Source organism: Quercus lobata, chromosome 11 (assembly GCF_001633185.2).
Source record: "Quercus lobata isolate SW786 chromosome 11, ValleyOak3.0 Primary Assembly, whole genome shotgun sequence".
In the NCBI taxonomy this organism is placed as follows: Eukaryota; Viridiplantae; Streptophyta; class Magnoliopsida; order Fagales; family Fagaceae; genus Quercus; species Quercus lobata.
Window position 1 is genome coordinate 14,363,295 of NC_044914.1, and position 27,122 is coordinate 14,390,416.

General features: G+C 34.8%; 1 protein-coding gene and 1 pseudogene across 1 annotated transcript; both read right to left on the bottom strand.

Annotated features, from left to right (window-relative positions):
- Nucleotides 1-3,253: 3,253 nt before the first annotated feature.
- LOC115969252 lies at nucleotides 3,254-9,087 on the bottom strand (annotated as a pseudogene).
- Nucleotides 9,088-12,578: 3,491 nt separating this feature from the next.
- Nucleotides 12,579-19,169, bottom strand: LOC115967719 (putative receptor-like protein kinase At3g47110). The gene is made up of 4 exons (XM_031086852.1): nucleotides 18,470-19,169; nucleotides 16,280-16,351; nucleotides 13,620-15,617; nucleotides 12,579-13,474 (listed from the first exon to the last, which is right to left on the bottom strand). The coding sequence occupies exons 1-4, from the start codon at nucleotides 19,020-19,022 to the stop codon at nucleotides 13,119-13,121; spliced, it is 2,979 nt and encodes a 992-aa protein (XP_030942712.1). The 5' UTR covers nucleotides 19,023-19,169; the 3' UTR covers nucleotides 12,579-13,118.
- Nucleotides 19,170-27,122: the final 7,953 nt, after the last annotated feature.

The following is a 27,122-nucleotide window of genomic DNA, read 5'->3' on the forward strand; positions in this document are numbered from 1 at the left end:
TTCCACTCTAAAACATCGAAGAGGAAAAAGAAGAATACAATTCTCGGCCTAGAGGATGAGGAAGGCAATTGGTGTAATACAAAGGAAAGCATAGTTGACATAGTTGTGTCATATTTTCAGAAGCTGTATACCACATCCTATTCAAGCCGTGTAGCAGAAGTGATAGCCACAATTCCTACTAGAGTAACTAGTGAAATGAATCAAAGCCATATGAAGGAATTCACAAAGGAGGAGGTGGAGGAGACCCTCAAGCAGATGCACCCCACAAAAGCCCCAGGACTTGATGGTATGTTTGCTATTTTCTTTCAAAAATATTGGAACATAGTAGGTAATGATGTTAGTTGTATGGTTTTAAATGTGCTAAATTCTAATATGTCAATGGCTGAGATAAAAAATCTAACATAGCCCTAGTTCCAAAAACAAAAAACCCTACCAAGATGACAAAGTTCAGACCTATAAGTCTAAGTAATATGGTCTACAAGCTTGTCTCAAAAGTCTTAGCAAATCGTCTCAAAACCATTCCCCCTCAAATCATTACTGAAAATCAGAGTGCTTTCCTCCATGAGCGGCTAATTACTAACAATGTGTTAGTCGCGTTTGAATTAATGCATTATCTTAATCATAAAGGAGAGGGAAAGGACCGCTATATGGCGGTCAAGCTTGCCATGAGCAAAGCTTATGATAGAGTTAAGTGGTGTTTCATTGAGAAAGTTATGGAGCGAATGGATTTTAATGAAAAATGGATCAATCTTATGATGAGTTGCATTACAACAATTACCTACTCTGTTTTGATTAATGGGGTGGCCCAAGGGTGCATTGTGCCTTCAAGGGGTCTTATTCAAGGAGATCCTCTCTCTCCTTATCTATTTCTCCTATGTGCAAATGGCTTCTCATCCTTCATTAATGATGTAGCAAGAAACAATATGCTTAGTGGTGCCTCTATTTTTAGAGGATGCCCTATGGTTACCCACATTTTCTTCACCGACGGTAGCCTTCTTTTTTGCAAGGCAAGCACATGAGAGTGTCAAAACCTTATGGTTACTCTTGACCTCTATGAAGCAATGTCCGGACAAAAGATAAATGCTGATAAGTCCTCAATCTTCCTTAGCAATAACACTTTCCCTGAGCTAAAGGTTGAGATCTTGGAAGTCATGGGTCCAATGCAAGATTCAAAGCATAACAAATACCCTGGACTACCTTCCATCATTGGGAAGTCCAAAAAAGAGGTATTTGCTGAAGTAAAGGAGAAAGTTGAAAAAAAATTGTCCGGATGGAAAGAAAAAATGTTATCTATGGGAGGAAGAGAGATTCTCATAAAGGCAGTGAAAAAATGTTACTATGAGTTGTTTTCTCCTCCCCAAAGGGCTTTGTGATGAAATTGAAGGCATGATGAGAAGATTTTGGTGGGGACAAAGAGAACAAGAGTCAAAAATGGCATGGGTCAGTTGGATGAATCTTTGCAAATATAAGCTAAAAGGAGGCATGGGATTTAGGAACCTCCAAGCCTTCAACCTTGCCATGCTAGCAAAGCAAGGTTGGCAATTGCTCTCAAATCCCCATTCACTAATAGCTTGGATCTATAGAGCAAAGTATTTTCCATTTGGGGATTTCCTGAACTCAAGCTTGGCTATAGTCTATCATACATTTGGCGTAGTATTTTTCAAGCTTTGGAAGTTATAAGGAAAGGCACACGATGAAGAGTGGGGAATGGTCGGTTAATACACATTTGGGAAGACAAATGGCTTCCTACTTCTACTACATACAAGGTCATTTCTCCTCCTAGACCTTTTGATGACTTCACAATGGTCTCAGCCCTTACAAACCATGAAACTAGGAGGTGGAAAGTTAAGCTTATTCGAGCTGTGTTTCTTCCTTTTGAAGCTGATACGATCCTAAACATGCCACTGAGTTACAATTTACCTGAGGACAAACTCATTTGGACCAGCAATAGAAGAGGAGACTTTACTGTAAAGAGTGCATATTATATCGCTTGAAGTTTGGTGGAGAGTGAAGAGACTAGTGAAAGTTCATCTAGCGATTTGAGAACCCCTCTTTCGAAGAAAATATGGCATCTGAAGATTCCAAGTAAAATACGGATTTTTGTGTGGACAGCATGCATGAATGGCCTCCCAACTAGACTGAATTTGAGCAGAAGAGAGGTAAATATCAGCCCTATGTGCCCTATTTGTGATCAAGAAATGGAGACAATAACCCACGTTTTGATTCAATGTGAGTTAGCAAAACATGTGAAGGACAGATGGTAAGGGAGTCCGATGAACATGAGAGGAAGTTAGCTTTTGGAAATTACAAATGCTGCTCTAAAAATTTTGAAGGAGGGATCTGATCAAGACCTGGAAGTATTCTTTGTAACCTCCTGGGCAATTTGGTACAACAGGAATCAAAAGGTCTTCAATGAAGGTTTGCAGATCCAGTTATCAATATAAATATATTCCATCTCTAAGAGGGATAAGACGAAGTCGATGTTGATCATGATAGATATGAGTATGAAGAGATGATTAGGAAAGATGACTTCCCTCGATGCAAACTTGAGTTTCACTTAGAACTCGAGTCCATACTGCTTGGAACTCGAGTTTCATAAACTTGAGTTTGAGTTGGAACTCGCATTTGACAAGCTCGAGTTCTAAAATTGTTCTGCATAACTAAATAGCTTCAATGGGTGCTATTCTCCTAAATATTTTTTAAAATTGTACTATTTGGCAAAATTTTCCAAGATGTGAGTATTGTATTTCAACAGCAGAATAGTTTTCCCCTAGCCACACTGCCTACACCTTTTACTTTTCTCACATTCAACATGTTACACATATATGTATAAGCTTCAATTTTTTGAAGTAGAAAATCTTCACAGAAGACATATAAGCCTTCCAATAGTAAATATGACTCTATAATTATAATTGCTAACTTAAATTTAAGTTGATTATCAAAAAAAAAAAAAAGAAAAAACTTATATTTAAGTTTAAACTTTAATGCACAAGTTCTCCGTTCATATGCTCAGACATTAGTAAGGAAAAATGTACAGAGGCAACAACTCACAACATACTGTATCCAAAATTTTAGATATTGACAAGATATCTTGGATCATTTTACTCTTCCAATCGTTCCAACTTCAATCTCTCTCTTATTTTATCGTTTCCTATTCTGATATGATTTAAGGAAATCAGCCTCGCCGAGAGAGAGAGAGAGAGAGAGAGGGGGGGGGGGTGTTATGGTTGCCTACCAATCACTTCTTCTATTCTAACATGGTTGCCTAACTTTTCTGATATGATTAATGAAGAAGATGAGTTATAGAGGGATCAAAGAGGGGAACAAAAATAAATTCAAGTCAACAGGGGGTTTGAATTACCCTCCATTTCCTCTTCAATTATATGACCTTACATTTGGTACACAATTTCCCTTCATATCCTCTTCAATTACCCTCACTGCTGCATCAACATTTCCTCCCCTACACAATGATGCCACCTTGGCTTCATAAATCAAGTTCGTTGGCCTAAATGCTCTTTCTTGCATTTGAATGAGAACTTTGTTCGCCTCAATAATCTTACCTTCATTGTACAAATCAATAGCCATAGCACTATAACTAGCCAAACTCGGAATCCCACCTCTGATCAAAGCTTCATTAATCAAACGCTTGGTGCCTTCTATATCTTCACCAGTACTACACTGACTGAGATCAAGATGGTGGAAACATCGCTTAGGACCCTTTAGCCCCTTCCTTAAAATCTTATCAAGAATTTCCATAGCATTTTAAATGTCCCAATTATCACATAAAGCATATAACAAGGTTCTATAGACTACAATATCCTCATCACTACCCTTCTGAGATATCGTCCAAAACATTGAATACAACAAATGGGTGGCCTCATTGAACCTCCCATCTTCACACAATTCTTTCATTAGAATCCGATATCTTTCCTTATTTGGATAGCAACCTTGATAATTTATCTCTAGGAAGATTTATAATGCAAGATCAGAACAATCCCTCTGGCACAGAGCATCCATGAGCAAGTTCAAAGACCCAATCCGAGACTTCATTTCCCACCCACAAGAGCTGTCTACGAACAAACAATGAGCAGCTTCAAGCTTAGATTCATTAATTGACCAATATCTGCAACAGGGTATTGAAAGATTCTGTCTTATTCACGCAGTTGAATTGAGGAGTGCTTTTAAAAAGAGAGACTGCTTCATCTAGCAATCCAGCTCTTGCATAGGTTTTAATTGCATTAACAAAGACTGAATCCTTGCATTCACACGAGTCTTCTTTCATCCAATCAATCACCACTTTCATCTCACAAATCTGACCAGCATTTCCAAGGATGGCAATGACGGTGGCATAGACTGGACCATTATGACAGTAATTGGGATACTTGTATTTGGCTTCTTGAAGATTTGGAGGTGCTGTTAATGGGTTTTTCTGGTTCCGTTTAATTTGAGAAAGGTGTGTTGGTGTCAAATGTCTTGGCAATCTCACAATCATGGTGTTTTAACAACTGCTACTTCTACTCCATCATACCTCAAAGGCTCCAACATCTGCTACATCATTGAAACAATTAATCCTCAAATATAAGAAAATAAGTTTGCACTGAACAGCATATTATTAATCTGCGTGAACACAATATATAAACAAGCCAAAACTCAAAAGCAAACCCTGGGCATGATTGCATTATTTGTGCAAATAAATAATAAGAATTCCTTGCATAAGTTCACTTATATTGAAATGCTATGTTAGGCCAACTCTTGCTTTGGCAAAATATCAAACCATTAACAAGCAGAGCCTTTGTATCTTTATATATCGGCAGAGTTGGAGCGCGCTTAAGCACATAAGGCTCTTGGAGCCTAGGCGCACTTAAGCGCACTTGACTCTGACATATTTGCAGGCATTCAGGTAACCTTAGTAGAGTCACCATGTTGTTTTTTTCTGTTATATGTTATACAAACTCACATGCCACTTTTACTTCCACTGGCTTAGCTGTCAATGTTTTAAAACCAGACCAAACAACCAGGCTAAAAAGGTTATTCAAAAAGGGATGACATCATAACTAAGTTAATAATTATTATATATTAAAATAAAATAGAATAAATTTGTATATTACAGTACTAGCAATGATAACTGAAAAATATTTAAAGAAATGTAAATCATTTTTAAATAAACTTTCACAACTTTTTTAAGAAAGTCAACAACAAATCTTAAAGAAGCAAACTAATATTAGACAAGTGTAATTAAATTCCTTCAAGTACCAAAGCATAATTGTATAAACAGAGAAAAGTGAGAGATGACGTTAAAAGATATAATCTCAATGCTTTATGCCTAGTTGAAACAAAGGTTAGGGCTGAGAAGGCTTTATGTACTAAAGATTGCATTGTACCTGATTGGGGATTCATTAACAGTTATGATTGCCATGAGCTTGGCAGATCTGGTTTTGTTGGAATTGTGATGCTATTGAGGTAAAAGTTGTCCATAGCTCTGATCAGGTAATTCATTATATCTTGTGAAATCACTATTTTTTTTTTTTTTTTTTTGATAAGTACATCTTGTGAAATCACTATGGTTAATGGGGTAGTCTTTTTCTGCTTCTTTCACTTATGGTTACAATAATGGAGATACTAGAAGACAACTATGGTCTGATTTATGTAACCTGAAATATCTTATGTCTAGTGGGTAAGAAGCCTTGGGTGCTTGGTGGTTATTTTAAACTGTGTAAGGGGTGCAGAGGAGAGATTTAGGGTAAGAAATCTTCTCTGTTTGAGGATGAGTTTTGTCAAGGATTTCAGGAGCTACAAGTGTTAGATATCATCCATACATTGGTGCAATAAGAGGAAGGATGATCAATTTCTAGACAGGATGTTAAACAGGGTGTTTTTTAATTGTTATTGGTTTGACTGTCTTCCCCATACTAGGGTTGGATTCATTTTGCCAGGTGTTTCAGATTATGCTGCTGCTTATATGTCTTTACATAATGTCATCAGTTATGGCCCCAAGCCATTCAAGTTCTTTGATTTCTGGACATAACATCCTAAGTTTCTCGCACCAGAAAGCAAGCAGCAACTAAGGGAGTAGGGAACAGCAAGCATATGCTGATAACTAGTGCTATTTGGAGCAAAGAAATTAATGGTGTTCCCATGTTTAGATATTGCAGGAAGACAAAGTCGCTTAAGGTTGAGCTGAAGAAGTTGAACCAGGAATTTTTTGGTGGTCTTCCATTAAAAGTCCAAAAAGCTAGAGAGGATCTAGAGGATGTAAAAAGAAGACTTCTCCTCCAAGGTCAGCAGTCACTATTACAGAAAGATAGGGAGGAGCTTTACTGTTTCATTGCTTTAAGTAAAGCTGGCCCCAAAACAGCTAACTTCCATGAAATTCTGAATGTTAGAAATGCAAAAAATCAAATTAGGTGCTTATATGACGAAAAAAGGAGGAGAGTCCAAGAGTTGGCTAATAGTTTCTACCAGATATTGCTTGGGTGTCCTGCAAGGACAGATGAAAGCAAATTGGAGAGCCTTTCACAGCTCATACCAGATAGTATTCCTGAGGATTAAAAACAAGTTCTTCAAAGGGATGTTACTGTTGATGAAATCAAGTGGTCTATATTTTCAATGAAACAGGACAAAGCCCTTGGTCCAGATGGCTATTCTGCTCATTTTTTCAAGCATGTGTGGGGAGGTTATTAGAGGGGATATGCTTGCTGCTGTCAACTCCTTTTCCTTAGGTAAACTATTAGGTGAGGTTGATTCCACACTATATCCATGGTCCCTAAGGTCCCAAAATCCTTCAAGGATGGGGAAGTTTACGCCGATCCCTTGCTGCAACATCATCAAGTGTATAACAATATTAGCTAACACATTAATGTTGTGCTTATTACATGTCATTAGTCCTGTTCAGAATGCCTTTATTTCAGGTCATAGCATGACAGAGACATTTTCTTGCAGGCTCAGGAATTGGTGAACGGCTATCATAAAAAGGGACCAGGTAGATGTGATATTAAAGTACACCTAATGAAGGCTAATGACTCGGTGGACTGGAAAATTATTCTAAGGTGCTTGTCTGCCTGTGGTATTCCTGAAAAAATTGTGCAATGAGTTGAGGTTTGCATCACTTCACTTAAGTTCTCTGTTTTCTTTAATGGTAGTCTTGTGGGGTATTTCAAGGGTGGCAAAGGATTGAGACAGCTGACAGCGTGATCCTTTGTCCCCCTATTTGTTTGTTATCACTATGGAGGCTTTATGAAGCTCATGATGTCTAAGGCTACAAAAGCAGTAGGCTACAAGTTTCATCCTTGATGTGAAAAGCTCCAACTGACCATTTTATGTTGGATACTTGGACGAATTCAAAATTCCTTCATGTCTTCAAGCCGATATCGGCAAGACTGAAGCCTTCTTTAGTGGGGAATTTGAAGGTACAAAGGACCAGATATTATCTTTCTTGTGGTTTATTGAAGCCCAACTGCATCTTAGATATTTAGGCTTGCATTTGATATATGGAAAACTGTTTAGTAGTGACTGCAAGCCTATAATTGAAAAGATTTCAGCCAGATAAATTCCTGGGGTGCCAGAAAACTTTCTTTTGCAGAGAGGTTACAACTCATACAATCTATGCTCTGTGGTATACAAGTTGAATGAACTAATATCTTCATTCTTCCAGTTAAAGTCTTCAAAGAGATCAAAAGGTGCTTCAACAGATTTTTATGGACAGGTGCTGGTTCTATGGTCCCTAGCATCAGAGTTGCATGAGATGTGGATTTCTCTCCTAGATCAGGAGGATCGGGGCTTAAAAAGTTCCAGGACTGGAATAGGGCTGATGACTGATGTTTCTTGGCATATATGGGATCTCTTTATAGTGGCAGGTTCCTTGTGGGTCGCATGGGTGCACACCTACCTCTTAAAAAGGCAAAAGCTTTTGGTATGTCCACATACCCAATAGTTGCTTATGGGGTTGGAGGAAGATACTAAAGCTTAGAGACATGGTTAAACCTTTGTTTAGCCATTCTATTGGTAATGGAGTAAGAGCTATAATTTGGAATGGTAACTGGCATCCTAAAGGTGCCTCGTTTTCAGAGTTTGAATTCAGATTGGTATGTGAAGCAATGAGTAGTTATGATGCTAAATTCTCGAGTATTCTTCAAGATGATAACTTGATCTATCCCCCAGATAGATCAGATGAGGTGATAGTTTTTCAAGCTGGTCTTTCACAAGTTAGAATAACAGGTGTTGATTCTGTTCACTGGATTCTCTCTAAATCTAGTATGTTCTCATATTCTTCTGTTTGGAATAAAATTCGAATTAAACATGAGATAGTAAATGGAGATAAACTGATTTGACAACCTCTTTGTATTCCTAAACACTCTTTTATAAGTTGGCTATCGCTTCTTAAACAGGGATATGAGGGTGATATCATGTTCTTGTTCTATAGAAACTTTATACAGAGTCGTGATCATTTGTTCTTCTAGTGTTCTTTTCACTAGTAAAATACGGAGCAGTCCTATGTGTTTTTGTCAGTTTCACCAATTAGCATGTTCTTGGCATTAAGTTCTCAAGTGGGTTTCTACCATATATGGATTCAGAGAATCGCAAGGATATTCAATGGGAAGATTTTTTTTGTTAGAGAGCATTGCTACTGTGTATTTTTTTTTTTTTTTTTTTTTATAGAGCTTATATCATGATATAATATCTCACTTGATTCATTAAATATAAACAAACAAATGTTTTCCAAGTTTCACACTGCACCAAATTAATCTAAAGCAAAATAGAAAGATGAAATCATAACCTCAAACACACAAACAAAAGCACTGCCCATTTCATAAAGCAGAACATTCTCATACAAAATGATAGTTCCTAAATCACAAATAAATTCAGCAATAAAAGAAATCATATTTTTCAAAATCCAAGCTCCCAAAAGTCAAAGGTACTAAATTTAAAAAAAAAAAAAAAAAGTGGGCATAACTTACTAAGACTGAGAGAGAAACATGGTTGTGAGAATGGGGGGTCACGCCATTATTAGAATTACTGAGCTTTGAGAAGAAGTAGAATGCTAGTGGCAACGGCTACAGAGAGACAACGGCACCATCGGCGACAAAGAGAAGATTCACTGATTAAGAGAACTCTCATCAGGTGTGCCAAATGCCAAATATTTGGCATTTGGCACACCAAACATCAAAAAACATCTCTCATGAGGTGTTCTAAATCTTAAAAAATTTGGAACACATGAACAGTACGCTCTCAATCTCATATTTGAGAGCGTACGGACATATGTGTTATAATTTTAATGAATATTTTATTTTTTCTCTCTCATTCCTCAGTCAGTTTCTTCCTATTTTTTTCTCAAACACCGATCGGTTCTCTCATTCTCATCCCCTCATATTTTCTTCCTCACCATCAGTTCCCTTCCATGCCGTCGCCGACATCGACTCCGACGCCGACGCCAACGCCAACGCCAACGCCGACACCGACGCCGACGCCAACGCCAACACCGACGCATCAATTCCACGCCGATCTCTCTCTAGTTGTGGTTTTTTTTTTTTTTTTTTTTGGCTGTGGTTTGATGGTTGGGTTGGGCGATGGGTGGGTTCGAATGGAAGATCGGCGGTGGGTGGGTTCGGATGGGCAATCGGCGTCCACCACGCAGCACCGCCCATCTCACACTTTCAGATCAGATCGCGTGGGTTTTTTTTTTTTTTTTTTTTTTTTTTTTTTTTTTTTTTTTTGGCTATGGTTTGATGGTTGGGTTGGGCGATGGGTGGGTTCGAATGGATAGATCAGCGGTGGGTGGGTTTGGATGGGCAGATCGGCGTCCACCACGCAGCACCGCCCATCTCAGATCGCTTGGGATTTTTTTTTTTTTTGGTGGATGTGGGTTGAGTTTCGTGGGTTTTAATGGGTTGATATTGGTGGGTTATGGCGGTGGGTGGTGGCCGGCTACTAGGGGCAGTGGTGGTGGTGGCCGGTTACTATGGGCAGTGGTGGTGGGGGGCTGTGCATTATATTACCGTTTGAAGTTTTTTTTTAATGATATTTTAATGTGTTGTATATATTATTTTAATGTATAAGATTGAAGAATAGAACGTTTGATAAATTAGATGTTGTAAAATGATGTGGTAAAATAGTAAAGTAGGCTTTTGATGTGTTAAAATGGCATTTTTTATAGAACAGCTGATGGGAATGCTCTAACATGCTATTGTTTTTAGTTTCATTTTACAGTATTTTATTTTTTGTTTTCTTTTTCCTAGTCTTTTTGTTTTAAGTTGTGTGTTGTGACGTGGCACTGCCATGTAAGATATGTTTTGAAATTGTTAGGATATATATATATATATATAATTTTAACTAATGAACTTTTTTTGAACAGATTAGTTGTAAGTGAAAACCTAAAGATATAGGGTGTGTTTAGATACTGATTATTTTACTGAAATTGAAAAATTATTGCTAAAAATAGGTAAAAGTTAGTTGAAATAATACAGTAAAATCCATAAATAGTGTCAAAAGTACAATGGGCTCATAAATGGTAGCAAAACTAAGCTAAATCGTGAAATAATTTTAATTTTTAATCCTAATCCAAACACACACATAGTATATTCATCTTCCTAAAATTTTATTTATTTGGCATCATTTTAATAAAAATATTGTTCATGTATTGATTAAAATAAATAAATAAATAAAAAGCCAATATAGGAAACTAACTTCTATGGTTCTACTTATGGCCCAATTCTTTTTCTTTTCTTTTTTAAAATTTTGATAATTACTATAATAAGGAGAATTCAAATCTCAATTCTACTTGTAAAGGACAACATGTAATCTTACTAAATTATGAATCCTGAACAAGTTCATATATTCTACAAGAAGTTAAAAATGAAAAAAATAAAATAAAGGGCAAATTACAACTTACTTGTGGTTTGGTTGAAATTTAAGTAACCTATCTGTGGTTTGAAATTTGACATTTTACCCACCGAAAGTTAACTTAATTAGATTTCCTTAACCCAACTCTGTTAAAAAGAAGACTAAATATATAATTTCGCTCCACTTTTATGTCTCTCTTCTCCAAAAAAACAATAAATATATAAATACAAGATCAAATAAGATAAAAAAGAATCTAATAGCACACTTGCATCATGAGATTTAAACCACATGCAGAGAACTTAAATTTTGGTCAAACCTTGGTGGGTAAAGTGTCAAATTTTAAATTATATGTAGGCAACTTAAATTTTAGCAAAACCACAAATGAGTAAATTGTAATTTGTTCTAAAATAAAATAAAATCACTACGACTCAAGCAAAAGTAAAAAAAAAAATTAAAATTGGCCATTCAAATGGTTTTTCTCATGAACCTATTGGTGTTAATTTACAAATTTTTATTTTAAAAAAGTAAAATAAATTATTAAAGAATAAAGAGGGGGGGGGGGTGGGGGGAGAATCCTTCCCCTGTCTAGCAATAGTGGCAATGGGTTGGCTTTGGGGTGAGTGTTTTGATGCCCGAACCCGACCCATAGGTCCTCCCCCATTATCCAAACCCAGCTCGTTTAATAAATGGGTTTTTTTTTTAAACCCCAAACCCGCTCGGTTGGGCCATTGCAGGCCCTCCAGCCATTTCTCCTAAAGCCATTTCTGGGCATAATCTAAAGCCGTGGCCCAATCTAACCTAATCTTTATAAAAAAAAAAAAAAAAAAAAATTTTGATTTTACAACAAAAATCAAACCCAAACATAAACAGAAACACAAATCAATTTTTTTTTTTTTTTTTTTTTTTTTTGCTCTTCTTTGTTAATACAGATTTTTCACTCATAAAAGAAAAAAGAAAAAAAGAAACACAAATCACAAATCACAAACCCAAACATAAACAGAAACACAAATCAACTTGTTTTTTTGGCTCTTCTTTGTTAATACATATTTTCACTCATTAAAAAAAAAAAAAAACAAAAAAAAAAAAAAAAAACCCACAGACACACACACACACAAATCACAAACAGAAAACACAATCCCATCCTTTGATCATCTCATTTCTCTTCGATCTAACAATCCCATACTCCGATCTAACAATCTCGTGCTTCTCCATGAAAAATAGCAATCACCACGTGATGAGAGTGAGGGTGAGGGTGGGTCGGTGAGTGAATGAGAGTGAGGGTGACTAGGTGAGGGGCGGCTGAGAGAAAACGAGAGTGAGAGTGAAAGAGGTAAGGGGCGACGAGGCTGAGTGAGGCCGTGGGGCTGAACAAGGCCGTGAGGGGAGTGTGAGGCTGAATGAGGCCATGGGGCTGTGAGGCAGAGTGAAGTCGTGAGGGTAGCATCTAAGGGCGAGAGAGAGTGGCTGGTGGTGAGAGCTTGAGAGAGAAAGAGAGAGAGAGAGAGGGCGACTGAGAGGTAAGGGTTAGGTTTAGAAAATGAAATTTGAAATGAAATAAAGTATATATACTATGGCTTTAATATATTTTTTTTTAAATTATATATGTAAACAGGTCAGGTTTGGGCTAGGTATGCATAAACCTAGACCCGACCTGAACCTGCTTTGGGTTTGATTTTTAAAATCCAAACTCGACCCTATTGTTTAGCGGGTCGAGTCGAATCGGGTATCCATGGGTTGGGTTATATTTTCCATCCCTACTATCTAGCACAATAAGAAGGATATTGGACATGGTGCTAGATCCCACAAAGTTATGTATAGAAGTACAAGAAGCTAAAGAGTGAGCTAGCACATTGGCCTCAAGAGAAACAAGCAAAAGCAAAACAAACCAAGAAAGAAGAGAAGATAAAATAGATCTAATATTGTCTACTTAATCTAGCAATAAAGTTTCTCTCATAAGTTGGATGATGGATTTTTAATCTACTATACTTGTTTTTGATAAATAACAAACACCATCTTGTTGTTTTTCCATTGTGATTTAACATGCTAAATTTGAGTTGACTCTTTTGTAGCTAACTTTAAGTCATTGCATTGTCTACCATCACTACTATGTAAATTAATGCCTAAATATATAAGACAATTCTACATCCTTCATCATTACTATGCTCTTACATTGCTTTGAGCTATTTTACTGCAACAAGTTTTTTTGAGGGAGTATCATAACCTACAAAATATAGTTAGCAAAAAGCACAAACAAAGAAAAACTTTAGAAAATTTTCCTGTTGTCAATCTTCTTCGACATCCTTTAGAAACTTCGATTTGATATTTTTGAGTGTTGTTATGACATCTCTCATGTTTATCCTTTCTTCAGGTGCCTCTGTTGAACAATCCATAGCCAATTGCATTATGGACAACATACAATCCAGCTTAGCATTAAAATGCTCTTCACCTCTCTTTAGCAAATTAGCATCTATAACTGTAATTACTAAATGGGGTAGCGATTGTTTTACCCAACGTTTTAGGTTCATTTCTCCGACAAACATTTCATCTGTGGGATTCTTTCTTGTGAATGTTTCCATCAATAAAATGCCATAACTATACACGTCTCCGCATGTAGAAATGGTTCCTTGTGATCCATACTCTACAAGTTTGATAAAATTTATTGTCAAAAAGTATACAATAATTTTACTTGATGCTAAAAAGAAATATGATTCATATTTTTTTGTGGCAGCTTTGTGTGTGTGTCTGTATAAACATAAAATTGAATTATGAAGTAGTAACATCACCTGGTGCCATATAACCAATAGTGGCCAATGTCATGGTTTGGGTCATTGAGTCTTCATCTCCTAACAATTTTGAAATGCCGAAGTCACTCACATGTGCAACCATATCTTTGTTTAGGAGAATATTGCTAGGCTTCAAATCACAATGAACAACGGGTAAAGGACAACCATGATGTAGATACTCCAATGAGGATGCAACATTTATCATCACGTTCAATCTTTCTAGCATATCCAAGAAGTGGTTAGGAGAATACAACCACTTTTTAAGGCTCCCCTTAGGCATGTACTCTAGTACCAAAGCTTTGAAATTAGTACTACTACAGCTACCAATGATTTTCACAAGATTCTGGTGGTGAATTCTACACAATACATCACATTCAATTTCAAAACTCTTAAACCCTTCTTCTATTTTCAAATTAAAAACCTTTACTGCAACACATGTGTCATCTGAAAGTGTCCCTTTGTACACTGAGCCAAGATTCCCTTTCCCAACTAAGTTACTTTCACTAAATCCGTCTGTTGCTCGTTCAAGTTCTAGGTGTGTTATTTTTCTCCACCTTGGTGGAGGTAACAAATCTTCTTCACCTTTTTGTTTTACTTGTTTCTTTTGGGATCTCATCAGAAAAAATACGAGGATTGATCCAAGTATTGTTGCTATCATTGCTGGTAAAATATATCTTACTACAACTGTAGTGGCTGTCTTTGATTGTCCAACATCACTTTTTTCGCAGGGTGGAACTTGCAGTTTGGGTGGACCGCATAATGCTTCATTTCCCATGAATGATTGAGCTGAGAATTGAGCAATAACACCCTCATATGGAATTTCACCTTGTAATCTATTGAAGGATACATTGAAATATTTGAGGAATTTGAGTTCCATTAGAGACTTAGGAATTTCTCCGGACAAGTTGTTATCAGATAGATCCAAGTGTTCTATGCTTATCAACTTATCAAATGATTGAGGAATAGGACCCTGGAATTTGTTATGTGCTAAGGAAAGGTTTGCCAAAGACTCTAGGCCTCTAATAGTAGGGATGTCACCTGATAGGAGATTCCATGACAGGTCTATATTTGTTACATGCTCCAAATTTCCGACCTCTAATGGTAGATGACCACTTAAAGAATTTGAGGACATGTTTATTTGCAGTATATCTTTAAGACTCCAAAAAGATGAGGGTATGGAAGTCAACTTGTTGGAATCCAAGTACAACTTTTGAAGTTTGGAAAGACCTCCCAAACATGTTGGTATTGGTCCAAAAAACTCATTATGATTTAAAAATAATTCTGCCAAGTTTCTTAAAAGACAAATACCATTTGGGATGAATCCTTGCAATCTATTGTGTTGAAGATACAAACCTTGGAGCTTTCTCATTCCTCCAACTGTAGTTGGAATATGTCCAACCAATTCATTGTCTTGTAAGTGTAAGGCCATCAAGTTGCTTAAATTAGCAATCCCTGTAGGAATTGTACCTTTTATGTTGCAATTAAACATTACAAATTCTTCAAGAGAAGTAGAGAAATTTCCCATGGAAATTGGAAGGGTGCCATTCAATGGATTATCTGCTAGCACTATAGTTGTCAAATTTTTGCAGTTTGCCAAAGATGAAAGAAAACTTAATTCTAGAGTTGACGAATCTCTAGTCAAATAATTGTTGACTAAGTTGAGTCTCTCCAGATGCCTTAAGTTTCCCAAAGTATTAGGAATAGAGCCAAAGAAATTGTTTGCACCCAATTCAAGTTCAGTGAGCATAGAAGCATTTGAGATAGAACTGGGGATTATTCCCTCTAGTTCATTACCCCATAGGTAAAGTACCTTAAGATTTGGAAGCCAATTGCCTATACTTGATGGAAGATGGCCTGAGAGCTGGTTCATGTATAGACTAATGACTTCAATCCTTGAGCAATTGAAAATTGCATTTGGGATGATACCAGTTAAGCTGTTATTGGCTAAAGTTACTTCCATTAGATTTCTAAGATTCCCATTCTCGAGGGGTACTTCACCTGCCACAATATGTCAAACAAATTGAATCCTTGTTGACCGAAAAAAAAAAAATCATAACTTTTGGATTTACTTTAAAACATAACAATTAACGAATAAGTGCCTTTAACAGGTTCAAAAAACTAAAAATTAAGGGTACGTCTTGTAATATGGAAAGATAGAAATCAGTTTAGGCTTGTTAAGCCTTTATTCAATTCGTTTGTCCAAGCTTGTTCTACACTAGTATTCTTGTTTACAGGAATCACCATAAACAGGCATATTAGTTTGTAAGAAATTTATAGTGATTAGTAAGACATGTAATGATGTAATATAGAGCATTTGCTCTTTACAAAAAAGAAAAAGAAAGAAAGAAAGAAAAGACAATGGTGATGAACATGGAAATTTTTACTTATCTAATATCTGTGGTCTTTATTAAAACCCATTGTAGCTTGTGTACACACAATTCACCATACTTATTCGCAATCCTGGTTTACTATACTTTTATTTATTTTTTCTTTTTTTAACAAAAGAGAAAGTCTCATGTACATGACCCACAGATCCTACAGATGAAACTCACTTTTATGTCAAAAGAGAGCATAATATAACAAATACACAGAATAATTTATCCTAATGGAAGTTGGAGCAGAGGGAAGTAGTATTTAAATTGAATTGGTTATCATGGTACCTGTAAAGTTGTTATCATCCAAGTGAATTATCTCAAGGGAAGTACAGTTTCCCAAACTTCTTGGTATCCTCCCTACAAAATTTCAAAATATATCATACAAGTGATCAAGAGCTAGTAGACTTAGTTTGACTAGTGATAGATTATGAGCTTTTATTTAGAAACTAAAACAATTAATTTTATCCCATTAAAAAAAAGAAAAAAAATGCTATGTTCACAACATTTTCACAAGAAATCATAAGTGGTGGGTTGTTATGAGTGGGCAAAAAAGAAATTTAAGTTGTAGATTCAAATTAGAACTAATATCAACCTATCACCTATGATTTGTTGTATAAAGTGAAACATTTTATAAATAATAAAATATGTGGTTAGAATTTATTTCTAGTGCTCCTCAAAAACTGTTCATTCTCTATACATCTTAAATGGCTTAAAAATGAAGTGGTCCTTAAAAATTGTTCATTCTCTATACATCTTAAATGGCTTAAAAATGAAGTGGATATAAGTAAATGGACCGAAGTGGACCAAATGAACTAAAGTAGACCAAAAAGGACTAAAATAAACTGAATTGGATCAAATTGGACCGAAATAGAACAAAATGAACCAAATTGACTGAAATGTTACGCTAATGTGACTCAATAGAAGTGTAACAATAATAATTGATATGCTTCAGTTTTTATATATTAAATAGATGTATAAAAGATGATTTTATAGATCAAAAGTAAATAACTTATTTTTTTTTTGTTGGAAAAAGTAACAGTTGATTGAATTGAAATTTGGCTTACCTATTAATAAATCTTAATATAGAGAAGAAGTAATCCAATGGTATGCTTCAAAATATTAATTCAATAAAAAAAAAACTTATTAGATGTCGTGACATTGTTTAAAGTCACACAATATGTAACTTGATTAAATAGAGAAATCACTTTCCTTTAGTTTCTTCTCATTACTTTCTCATCTCTTTACTTTCTATTAAATCAAATGCAATTGCAAACCATTTATGCTTGTCTTATAAAAAATTAAGGAAAATAAAATAAATTCTAAAAATCTTTTTTTTTTTTTTTTTTTAGTTTCTTTCAATTTGTTTAAGAGGAAATTTTCTAAAACCTCAAGCGGTAGTACAACAATCAAGTAGGAACTAGACCTTAAAAAAACGAAGTTAGTATTTGGAATCTCCCCTACCCTCCCTCTTTGGACCCAAAATTCATTATTTTAAAAAAAAAATTTTAAATTTTGAAGTCCTCTTAAATAAGAACATAAAGAAAATTACCAAAAGTTGACTTAACTAAATCAGCTAAAGAGTTGTCAAGGGTCGTGTGTCTTAATGGACTCTTGACAGAGATATCTAAAGTTTAAAACCTCTCACCTCTAACTAACAAAAAAATAATAATAAATAAATAAATAAAAAACTACAAAGTTGAAGGAAAATATTGTTGCCAAACAAGCACAAACTCCTTGAAGAAGCATTTGGAAGTTGCTATTTCTGATTTATTTGTTTCTCCAATAAACAGATAAAAAGGATGATAGTGCTTTTTCCATCCTTACTTTTCTCTATTCCGTGGACCACATGGACAGAGACAAGAGGTGGGTGGGGGTAGTGCACTAGCAATGAGTACTGAGTAGTGACTGAATTATTTTGAGGCATAGGGTATAGGAGAGAGACAACAATAATTTAGTACTCACTAGTGCACTAATAGTGTTTTTTTTATTGTTTGGTGAACAGTGCACTAATAGTGTGTTTCATAGTGCGTCTCACTCTCACATAATTAAAAAAAAATTCCTTCGTAGTGTGTTTCATAATCATGTGAGATTCTTTTTTAGTTATAAATATATGCATTAATGTGTTGCTAAACCCTTTAGCTCGAACTCTCTCCCTCTAAACCTTCAAGGCATTTTGTGTAAAAAGAGTGTTCTTTTTCTTTTTTTTTTGGGGTGAACCGTGTGATATTTACGCGCTATGAAAAGAATTACAAGATACTGGGTATATAAACGTACGATATTTACACGCTATTAAAGGAATTATACATATATCTAATACGTTAGATATTCTCAGAGAAAAATAACAAAATGATAAACATTAATTAAAATAAAATAATTTAAGATAAAAAGTTGTCTGCAAAATTATAAACATTAATTAAAATAAAATAATTTAAGATAAAAAGTTGTTGAAGATAGTGGAGGAAAATGAAATCCAACCTGAAAGATTGTTTTCGCCGAGATGAAGTACTTTCAGTGACGATATGTTGCCTAGAGATTCTGGAATACTACCTTCAAAACTGTTTGTATAAGCATACAGCACTTGAAGTTTAGGTAAGAACCCAAGCCATGATGGTAACATTCCAGAAAAGTTGTTCAATCCAAAGCTGACAACTTCCAAGTGAGCCAAATAAGCCAACTCGTTGGGCAGAGAGCCATGAAAATTGTTGTTTCTGAAGGATAAATGGGAGAGGAATGATAGGTTTCCCACTTGTGGAGCAATGGTTCCTGTAAGACCCATGTGAGAAAGGTTCAAGGCAGTGACTCTATGGTGTTTGGAACCACAAGTGATCCCAATCCAGTTGCAAACAGATGTAGAGGAAGACCAATTGCTTGCTAAGATATTGTAAGGGTCATCGGTGATATGGGCTTTGAGAGCAAGGACAGCTGATTGGTCTGTGGTGATGTTGGTTTTTACTGTCACAGCTAAGCTAGCCATAAAATAGTGCAACAGCAACAACACAAAAAGTAAGAAAAAGGCAGGAATCTCCATGAGTTTCTATCTGTAAGTAGGTTGAGATGTGAGGCTAGCTATTGTACCAAGCAAGTGTGGTTAAAGATGTTAATTTATACAAATGGAGAAATCAGCTTTTGTTGAGTTACATAGAAAAAGAAGATGATGACTAAACAGTCAACTGTTTGTAGTCTTTATCTAAAGACTAAAAGGTCAATGTTCACACTTCTAATGTTCACACTTCATACACACTGGACAATAACTGTGAATAAAGTGCGGATATTTCCCAAACGTAAAAGCAAAATGCTTTTGTTTTGTCTTTCAGCTTGTTTCAAGCGGGAGGGGTTAAAAACATAAATATCAGGATTAGTGATCATGCACTGTTTGGAGGGATCAATTGAGAACCAAAAAATAAAAAAGATTGTTTCTCAAAAAAAACCAAAAAGATAATTAAAGCATACTTTCACACTCATTTACATCTACTATTTCACACAAATATTTACAATTGATACATAAATATCTTCATTTTCACACATAAAAGTGGATAAGAAAAAATAGATGAACATAGTGAACATGCGAGAATAAAAAACCATGGGTTAATAGATTATAGTAAAGATACACTAACGTTCAATTATTAGATGCATTATTGCTTGTGGTGAGAACTAAGGGTGTGCATGGGTCGGATTGAGGGGATTTTTCGACTCAACCCAACCCAACCCAACCCACATGGATCAGGTTGGATTAGGTTGAATCCATGGATTGGACAATTTTTTTCGTTACTATTATTATTAAATTGAGTTATATATATATATATATCTCACCTACCACCTGAGTTGATAAACAAAATATTCATGAACTAGTATTCCAACTCAATTATAAACAAAATATATCCAACTGAGTTGATAAACAAATATACATGAGTTAGTATCCCAATTCAGTTATAAACAAATAGAAGTAGATGGAGTGGGAGAGTGGGAATGGGAGGTGGTAGAGAGAGAAATAAGATTATTAGGGTTTGCGAGGCAATTAAGTTTTATATAGGAAAAGCTAAATAGAGAAAAAAATTATTAATTATATAATATATATTAAATATATATAATTTAAATTTAAATATATAGGTGAGTTGGATTGGGTTAGGTGGGTTTGTGATTGTTATGACCCGAACTCAACCCAACCCACTATTAAAAAAATTTTCATAACCCAACCCAACCCCCTAACCCCTAAAAACGAATCCAACCTAGTGAGTTAGATTGGGTTGAGTCGGTTTTGGTGGGTTGGTGGGTTAGCTGCACACTCCTAATGACAACATCATATATATATGGCTTCTCACAAATATTAATATGAATTGTATTGTATAATTTTATAATTAAAAAAGAGAGAGTTAATATTGTATGATAATATTGCATAAGTGCAGATCACAAAAAACAAATTGAATACGTATAGGACACAAAAACCAAGGGCGGAGCCAACCAAAAAAAAAAGAAAAAAGGTTGTAGTAAATTTTCACTTTCTAACTAATTTTCATGTTTTGTCATAAGTTATTTTCCGGTGTTTCCAATATAGATCTTTAGCGTTCATTTCCCCCTTTCCCTCAACAACCATTGCATTATCTTAAAAAAAATTCAATCTTAAATATATTAAGTAATTTATGTGGTTAAAATGGTCATGGGGAGGATCTTTTGCTTCCTTTTTTTTTATGTTGCTGTTTAGCTTAATGCATCATTTGTTGAGGATGTTATTCGGAAACTATATTGCTCTATATAATATACATTCTTAGTATAAAATACAAAAATAATCTCGAAGGTTTGGGCTAATACCAGGTATTACAATTTTTTCTTAAAAATATCCAATTTGCTCCCTAATCACAAACATCATTTAACACCATTTAATAATCCCCCTACTTCTCTTGCTTCTTTCTCCAATTGTGGTTAATATTTATCTACCGTTAGTTACACAAACACTCCCTCAAGTATATAATTGCCATAATGTTGTCACTAGAACATCAATGCATTCAAAATAATAAGTTATTGAAATTAAGGGAGCAAAGGATTTGGAGAAATAATAGTTTGGGAAGGTAATGGCTTGAGGACACTCCAAAATGAAGGGTTAACAAATATAAGGACACCAATTGATTTAAAAGCTTATGCAAATGAGTTTGAGCTCAATTTTCTTCTGTTAATTCTCTAATTTCTTTATTTTTTATTTTCATGTGAGAAGCCCATTCACATTTGTATACCCAATATATATCCTTATTGTCCTGTTTTGCTAATCCTCGAAACACGTCTTGCTTTTCTTTTTCCTTCTAATCAAACGTGAAGTGTGGGTTTTACTTCGTCAAAAGAAGGAATTAATAAAAATTTAACTTGTCAATATACTTATCAAACTTTATCATAGTCTCGTATCAGTTGAATAATCTAAAGACCTTCAATCACTTCAACTTTAGTTTCATGATTTTCCTCCTTTTTGACTTTTTGTTCAATAAAGCTAGTCCCACGCGGTTCAAGACCTATTGCACCCACCAAAAAAAAAAAAACTTTTTTTTTTTTTTAGAATGAATGTTCTACCAAACTTTAATGTAAACATTAAGCATATATCACATAATAATTTTTGTTTTTCATTTCTCTTCCTTAAGTTAAAAAATAGTAAAAAGTAAAAGACAAACAAACAAAAAAAACCATGTTGAAAAAGTTGAAACTAATTATATTTATCAAACTTTATCATAGTCTCCTATATTAATTGAATAAAATAAAGACCTTCAATCACTTTAACTTTAGTTCCATGATTTTCCCTCCTTTTTGACATTTTTTTCAATAAAGCTAGTCCCATGAGGTTCACAACGCCTTGCACCAAAAAAAAAAAAAAAAGAAGAAAAAAACTTCCATGTTCTACCAAACTTTAATGAAAACATTAAGCATATATCACATAATAATTTTTTTTCATTTCTCTTCCTTCTTTAAGTATATTAAAAAAAGAAAAACCCTCGTTGAAATTTGAAACTGATAATGTATTACTAATTCACAATCAGTACTACATAATACTATTACTACACAACTCTAAAAAGTATAGCATAAAGATGAAGTACAGTAAAATACAATTAGTGAGTGCAAGGCTTGGGGACTGATGAGAACATAATTTAATAGCTCCCTCAAACTCAAGATGGCCATAGGAAACAGATTTGAGTTTGGAGACCTAAGCACTAAAGATCTTGGCAAATGGGATTAGTAAAAATGTAAAGCTAGTCCTGAACAAGTGAACATGACAGTAAGGTTTTGGTTTTTTTTTTTTTTTTTTTTGATAAGATGACACTAACTTAAGTTGCAGAGAATCCTGAAGAACATGATCACAAACAAAATGACAGCCAACTTCGACTTGTTTAGTACGCTCATAAAAAGTTATTATGTGCAATGTAAATCATTATGCGATTGTCGCAATTGTTTGGAGACACAGAAGAAAGAGTGAACCCATATCTTGCTACAACCTTAGCATCTAAAGAAGTACAGAAGTGGTGTTAGCCAAGGCTTGATACTTTGCCTCTATACATAAATAGAATGAGCAACCCCAATTTATTTCTTGTTGCCCCATGAGATAAAGGAATCACCAAGTAAGAAGTACAAATCAATGGTGGAGCGATAATCCGTAAGGATTCCTACTTAGTCAGGACTCAGGAGCAGAGTAGGCTCAAAGCTAAAGGGAAGATTCTAAAGAAAAATGGAGATCTTGGTGCAAGGTGATACTGATACGATGAAAAATGGGAGAAAATGGCAAATGCCCCTTTCAAAAAAAAAAAAAAAAAAAATTCAGCATTTTGCCCCCTTTCCCAAACTAATTAGGGAAATGTCCTTATTTTGAAACTCGATTTTCTCAAAATCAAGTTTTTTTAAAAAAAATTTGGAGCCTTATAGTGGCGTTTTAAGGAGCCTATAGTGATGTTTTAAGAACCTATAGTGATGTTTTAAGGACCTATAGTGGCGTTTTGTAACTAGATTTCCATGAAGTCGAGTTACATGCAATTTGTTTTCTTTTTTTTGCCTATAACTCGATTTCAAGAAGCTCAAGTTTCAAACGCCACTATATGTCCTTAAAATGTCACTATAAGCTCCTTAAAAACGTCACTATAGAGCTTAACTTGATTTTGAGAAAATCGAATTTTAAAAGAGGGTCATTTTCCTAATTAGTTTGAGAAAGGAGGCAAAATGCTAGATTGTTTTTTTAAAAAGGGCAAAAGTCAATTTTTTCCATGAAAAATGTGAAGAACTTTCTGCAAAGTGAGTGCATTGCAGAGCTTCCATGAATTTATTGAAGGGAATGAATAAGAAATTCCCAAACCTATGAGAAACAAAAATTTAGAGAAAACACACACCAAAGAAAACAATCACACGCATAAGACAGTATTTATGTGGTTCGGTAATTTACCTACGTTCACGGAGTTGTAGGGATTTCACTATTATCAGGAAAAAATATAAAGTGTGGCAGTATAGTTTTTTTCTCTTTCAAAATCTACAACAACAAAACCCTAATCACTAAAACAACATTTTCTACATCCTTCGCTCCATGGACTAAGCCTTAGAAAATCTCCCATTAAAAACCACGCAATATTATTTTGGGTCGGGTCGTCATCCGAATCAAACACAACTAGGTTCCACAAAGCCCAACAAATCTCCCACTTGGAGATTAGTTCAATCTGTTGGGGACATATTTTTATGTAATTGGCATATCCTTTGACAAAACGCACTTTACTTGTATTTGAGTAAATCTAAGTAGGTTCAAGATGATCATTACAAGTGGTTAACTTGAAGACATGAAGACTACTCAAGAACTGTTCAAGAAAAGTGCAATCTGCAGGTCTCGATACCTGCTCGATAGAAGCTCGATTTGTCAAGAATCATTAAAGCTCGACAGACTCTTCGATCGACCGAGCTTACGGGTTTTCAGATTATAGCTAGAAACGTTTTATTCTAAAAGGCTATTTGTTTATGGGTTTGTATAATCCTTATAGGACTAGGAAAGTCCAAGGTTTGTGTAAACCTATTTGGAATAGGAGAGCTCATTAAACTCCTATTTAAAGGAGGCGAAAAAAGAAAAACCTAGCCCTAGAGAGCTTCATAAGGTTTTCTTTTTGAAACCCTAGCCTCCTTCTACAAAAGAAAGAGTTCTTGCTGCATTTTTTGTACGCCTTTGGGTTTTGTAACCAAACAAAGTCTCTTGCACCAACATTAAAGATCTTATTGGTGTTTCTATGTGAAACTGCTACAAATCAACTACAACAATCAAAGGGTTGCTGTGGAGTTAGTCACGTACTAGGATTCGTGCAAAGGAGTAAGCCGCGTACTGGGATCCGCGCATCAGATTGGTTAGTAATGTACTTGGGAGCCATGCATTAGAAAGGGGAATTATCACTACAGAACAAGTCCAATTGGGTATTGGGGTAAGGGTTCAACTGTAGGTTGGTAAGGTACCTAGGATTCCTTTACTAGCAATCGTTTGTTGTGATAATAGTGGAGTTTCGAGAGTAGTGACCTGAAAATCACCCGGTGGGGTTTTTGCCAGTAGGTTTTCCCCATTCATAAACAAATCACCGTGTTATTTATTTTCCACTGTATTATTAGCTTATTGGTAATTTGTTTGTATTACCATGCGTTTGCATGATAAATTGATTAATTAATAACTTGGCTAATTAATTAATTAATTACTATCACAAGGGGTCATTCAGTTTGTGGCCTATCAAGTGGTATTAGAGCAAACACACTCTGATTAGGTTTTAATCTTTGCTGTGTGATCCAGTGACCCCTATTGTCATGAAAACTCTTGATTGTTTTGATTTGCATGATCTTATGTTGAATGATGATCATGATATTCAAGATGCCTATTGTAAGCTTTATAATTTTTGTATGAAATCTCTTAAATATTCTACAAAATTAAAAGCTAAATTTAAGAAGGTCAAGCTTGAAAAAGATGATTTGATTGCAAAATTGGATGAAGCCAATAATTTGAATGAGAATTTTAAAAATCAAATTTCATCTCAGGTGGACAAAATTAAAATTTTGGAAGAGCAACTAGTTGAATCTAAAACTGAAGTTGAAAAATTAACTAGTGCCAAACTTGTTGTTGAGCCTAGCTCAAAAGGAAAGGATTTTTATATTCCTCCATTTAAAAGGAATAATGAAGAGTTGAAGGCTAATATTGCTAGGATAGAGAAAGGTAAAAATTTTGATGTTAACGCTAAAGTTTCTAAACCTATGTCTAAAACTCCTCCTTGGAAGAATAAAAATTCTGAATTTGTCCCCACTTGTCATCATGGTCATATTGTTGGTCATATTAGGCCAAATTGTCCTAAGTTAAGGTCTCTGTCAACCTCCAAGGTTAGACCTCCTTCTAGGAAACCGAGTAAGTCTAAAACTACTAATGTTTGTCACCATTGTGGTGCTTCAGGTCACACTCATCCTAATTGTTTCAATTTGTTTCCTCATAAGCGAGTGTCCAATAGGTCTCATCCTTTGTCTAAAGGTTCTATACCTATTCTTGGTGAGTTATTAAAAGCTTTGATCTTTTTAACTCAATTTCAGGGGAATCCTAATTCCTCTATGTCCTTTAGTAGTCATACTAGGACATGTGCCTTTTCATCTTTACGGCCAAAGACTCGTGCTATGTGGGTGATAAAGGATCCTAAGACTTAATTGTCTTTTCTGTTTGTCATCTACTTTAATTCTTTCTATCTAAAGTAGGACTCTCTTTGCTTGATTTCTTATCATACTTTCATGCATTTGCACCCTTCTATCATGCCTTCATGCATATGCATATTTTTTTTTATGCTTTGGTTGTTTAACATGTTTTTGTTTGGTTATTTTTTTTTTCAGTATTACTTTGTTTTGTTTTTCATATAAAAATAAAATTAAAAAAAATTGAAAAATCAGAAAAATACAAAAACAGTGTATGTTTGGTGTACATTGGTACTTGTGTACCTTGGATAGCCATTGAAACAAAGTCTTCTAAACTTTGTATCATTTGTAGCTTTGGTTGTTTAACATGTTTTTGTTTGGTTATTTTTTTTTCAGTTTTACTTTGTTTTGTTTTTCATATAAAAATAAAATTTAAAAAAAATTGAAAAATCAGAAAAATACAAAAACAGTGTATGTTTGGTGTACATTGGTACTTGTGTACCTTGGATGGCCATTGAAACAAAGTCTTCTAAACTTTGTATCATTTGTAGCTTAGATGAGTATCTCTATGCACAACTAAGCAAGTGAGCTATGTGGCTCTTATTTGTGATGAGTAAGATTAAGTTGTCTCTTGTACTTAACACTCATATCACTATTTTTGACGGGAAGGACTAAAAACATCCTAAGAGAAAGACATTAATAACCATCTCATCACTGTTGCCCGCTAATCATAATATAACACCTGTATGCTTCGGCATAGCAAAAGTGCATGTCAATGACATTTGTGTGCTTAGGCATAGCAAATTTGAAATATCAAATATCATTAGGTGTTTCTTTTCTCTCTCTAATATGCCCATGCATGATATGCTTAAAAGAAAAATATGCAAAGAAAAATCAAAAGCAAAAAGATCAAAAATACTTTAAAAAATGATTGCAAGCGTGTATTCTAGGAGATGTGAGAGTTATAGGATGTACCTCGAAGGTGATAGTCCCCATCAAGTAGTTATGATTGTGTGTGAACTAAAGTGATTTTCTCATATCTTAAATTGTCATAACATGTATACACTTATGCAATCTTGCGATATTTTTCACACACAACACGCAATATTCTTTGTTATTCTTGATACATGTACATGTACAATGTGATTTGGCCATCATAAGGTTTTACATGTGTTAATGTCTGCTCACTAAACTATCTTGACTTGTTTTTGGAATATAAAATTGGTTAGACATGTTTAGTGTGTGTGTGTGTTTTTGAGATCCATGTGCTTAAAAATCTTTGTTGAGAGATATTTTTGAAAGCATAATATGCTGTTTGGATCATTGGTTGAGTTGCATGTTGGATTAGATTCATATCTATGTTTTTCACATCTCAAAAAAATTGTTTTGAAAAGCTGGCTTGACACCTCCTCGATAGCTAGCTATCTGTCGAGCTTCCTAAGCTTTTTCTTATCGCAATCTCGCCAGCACCTCGACACCTTGT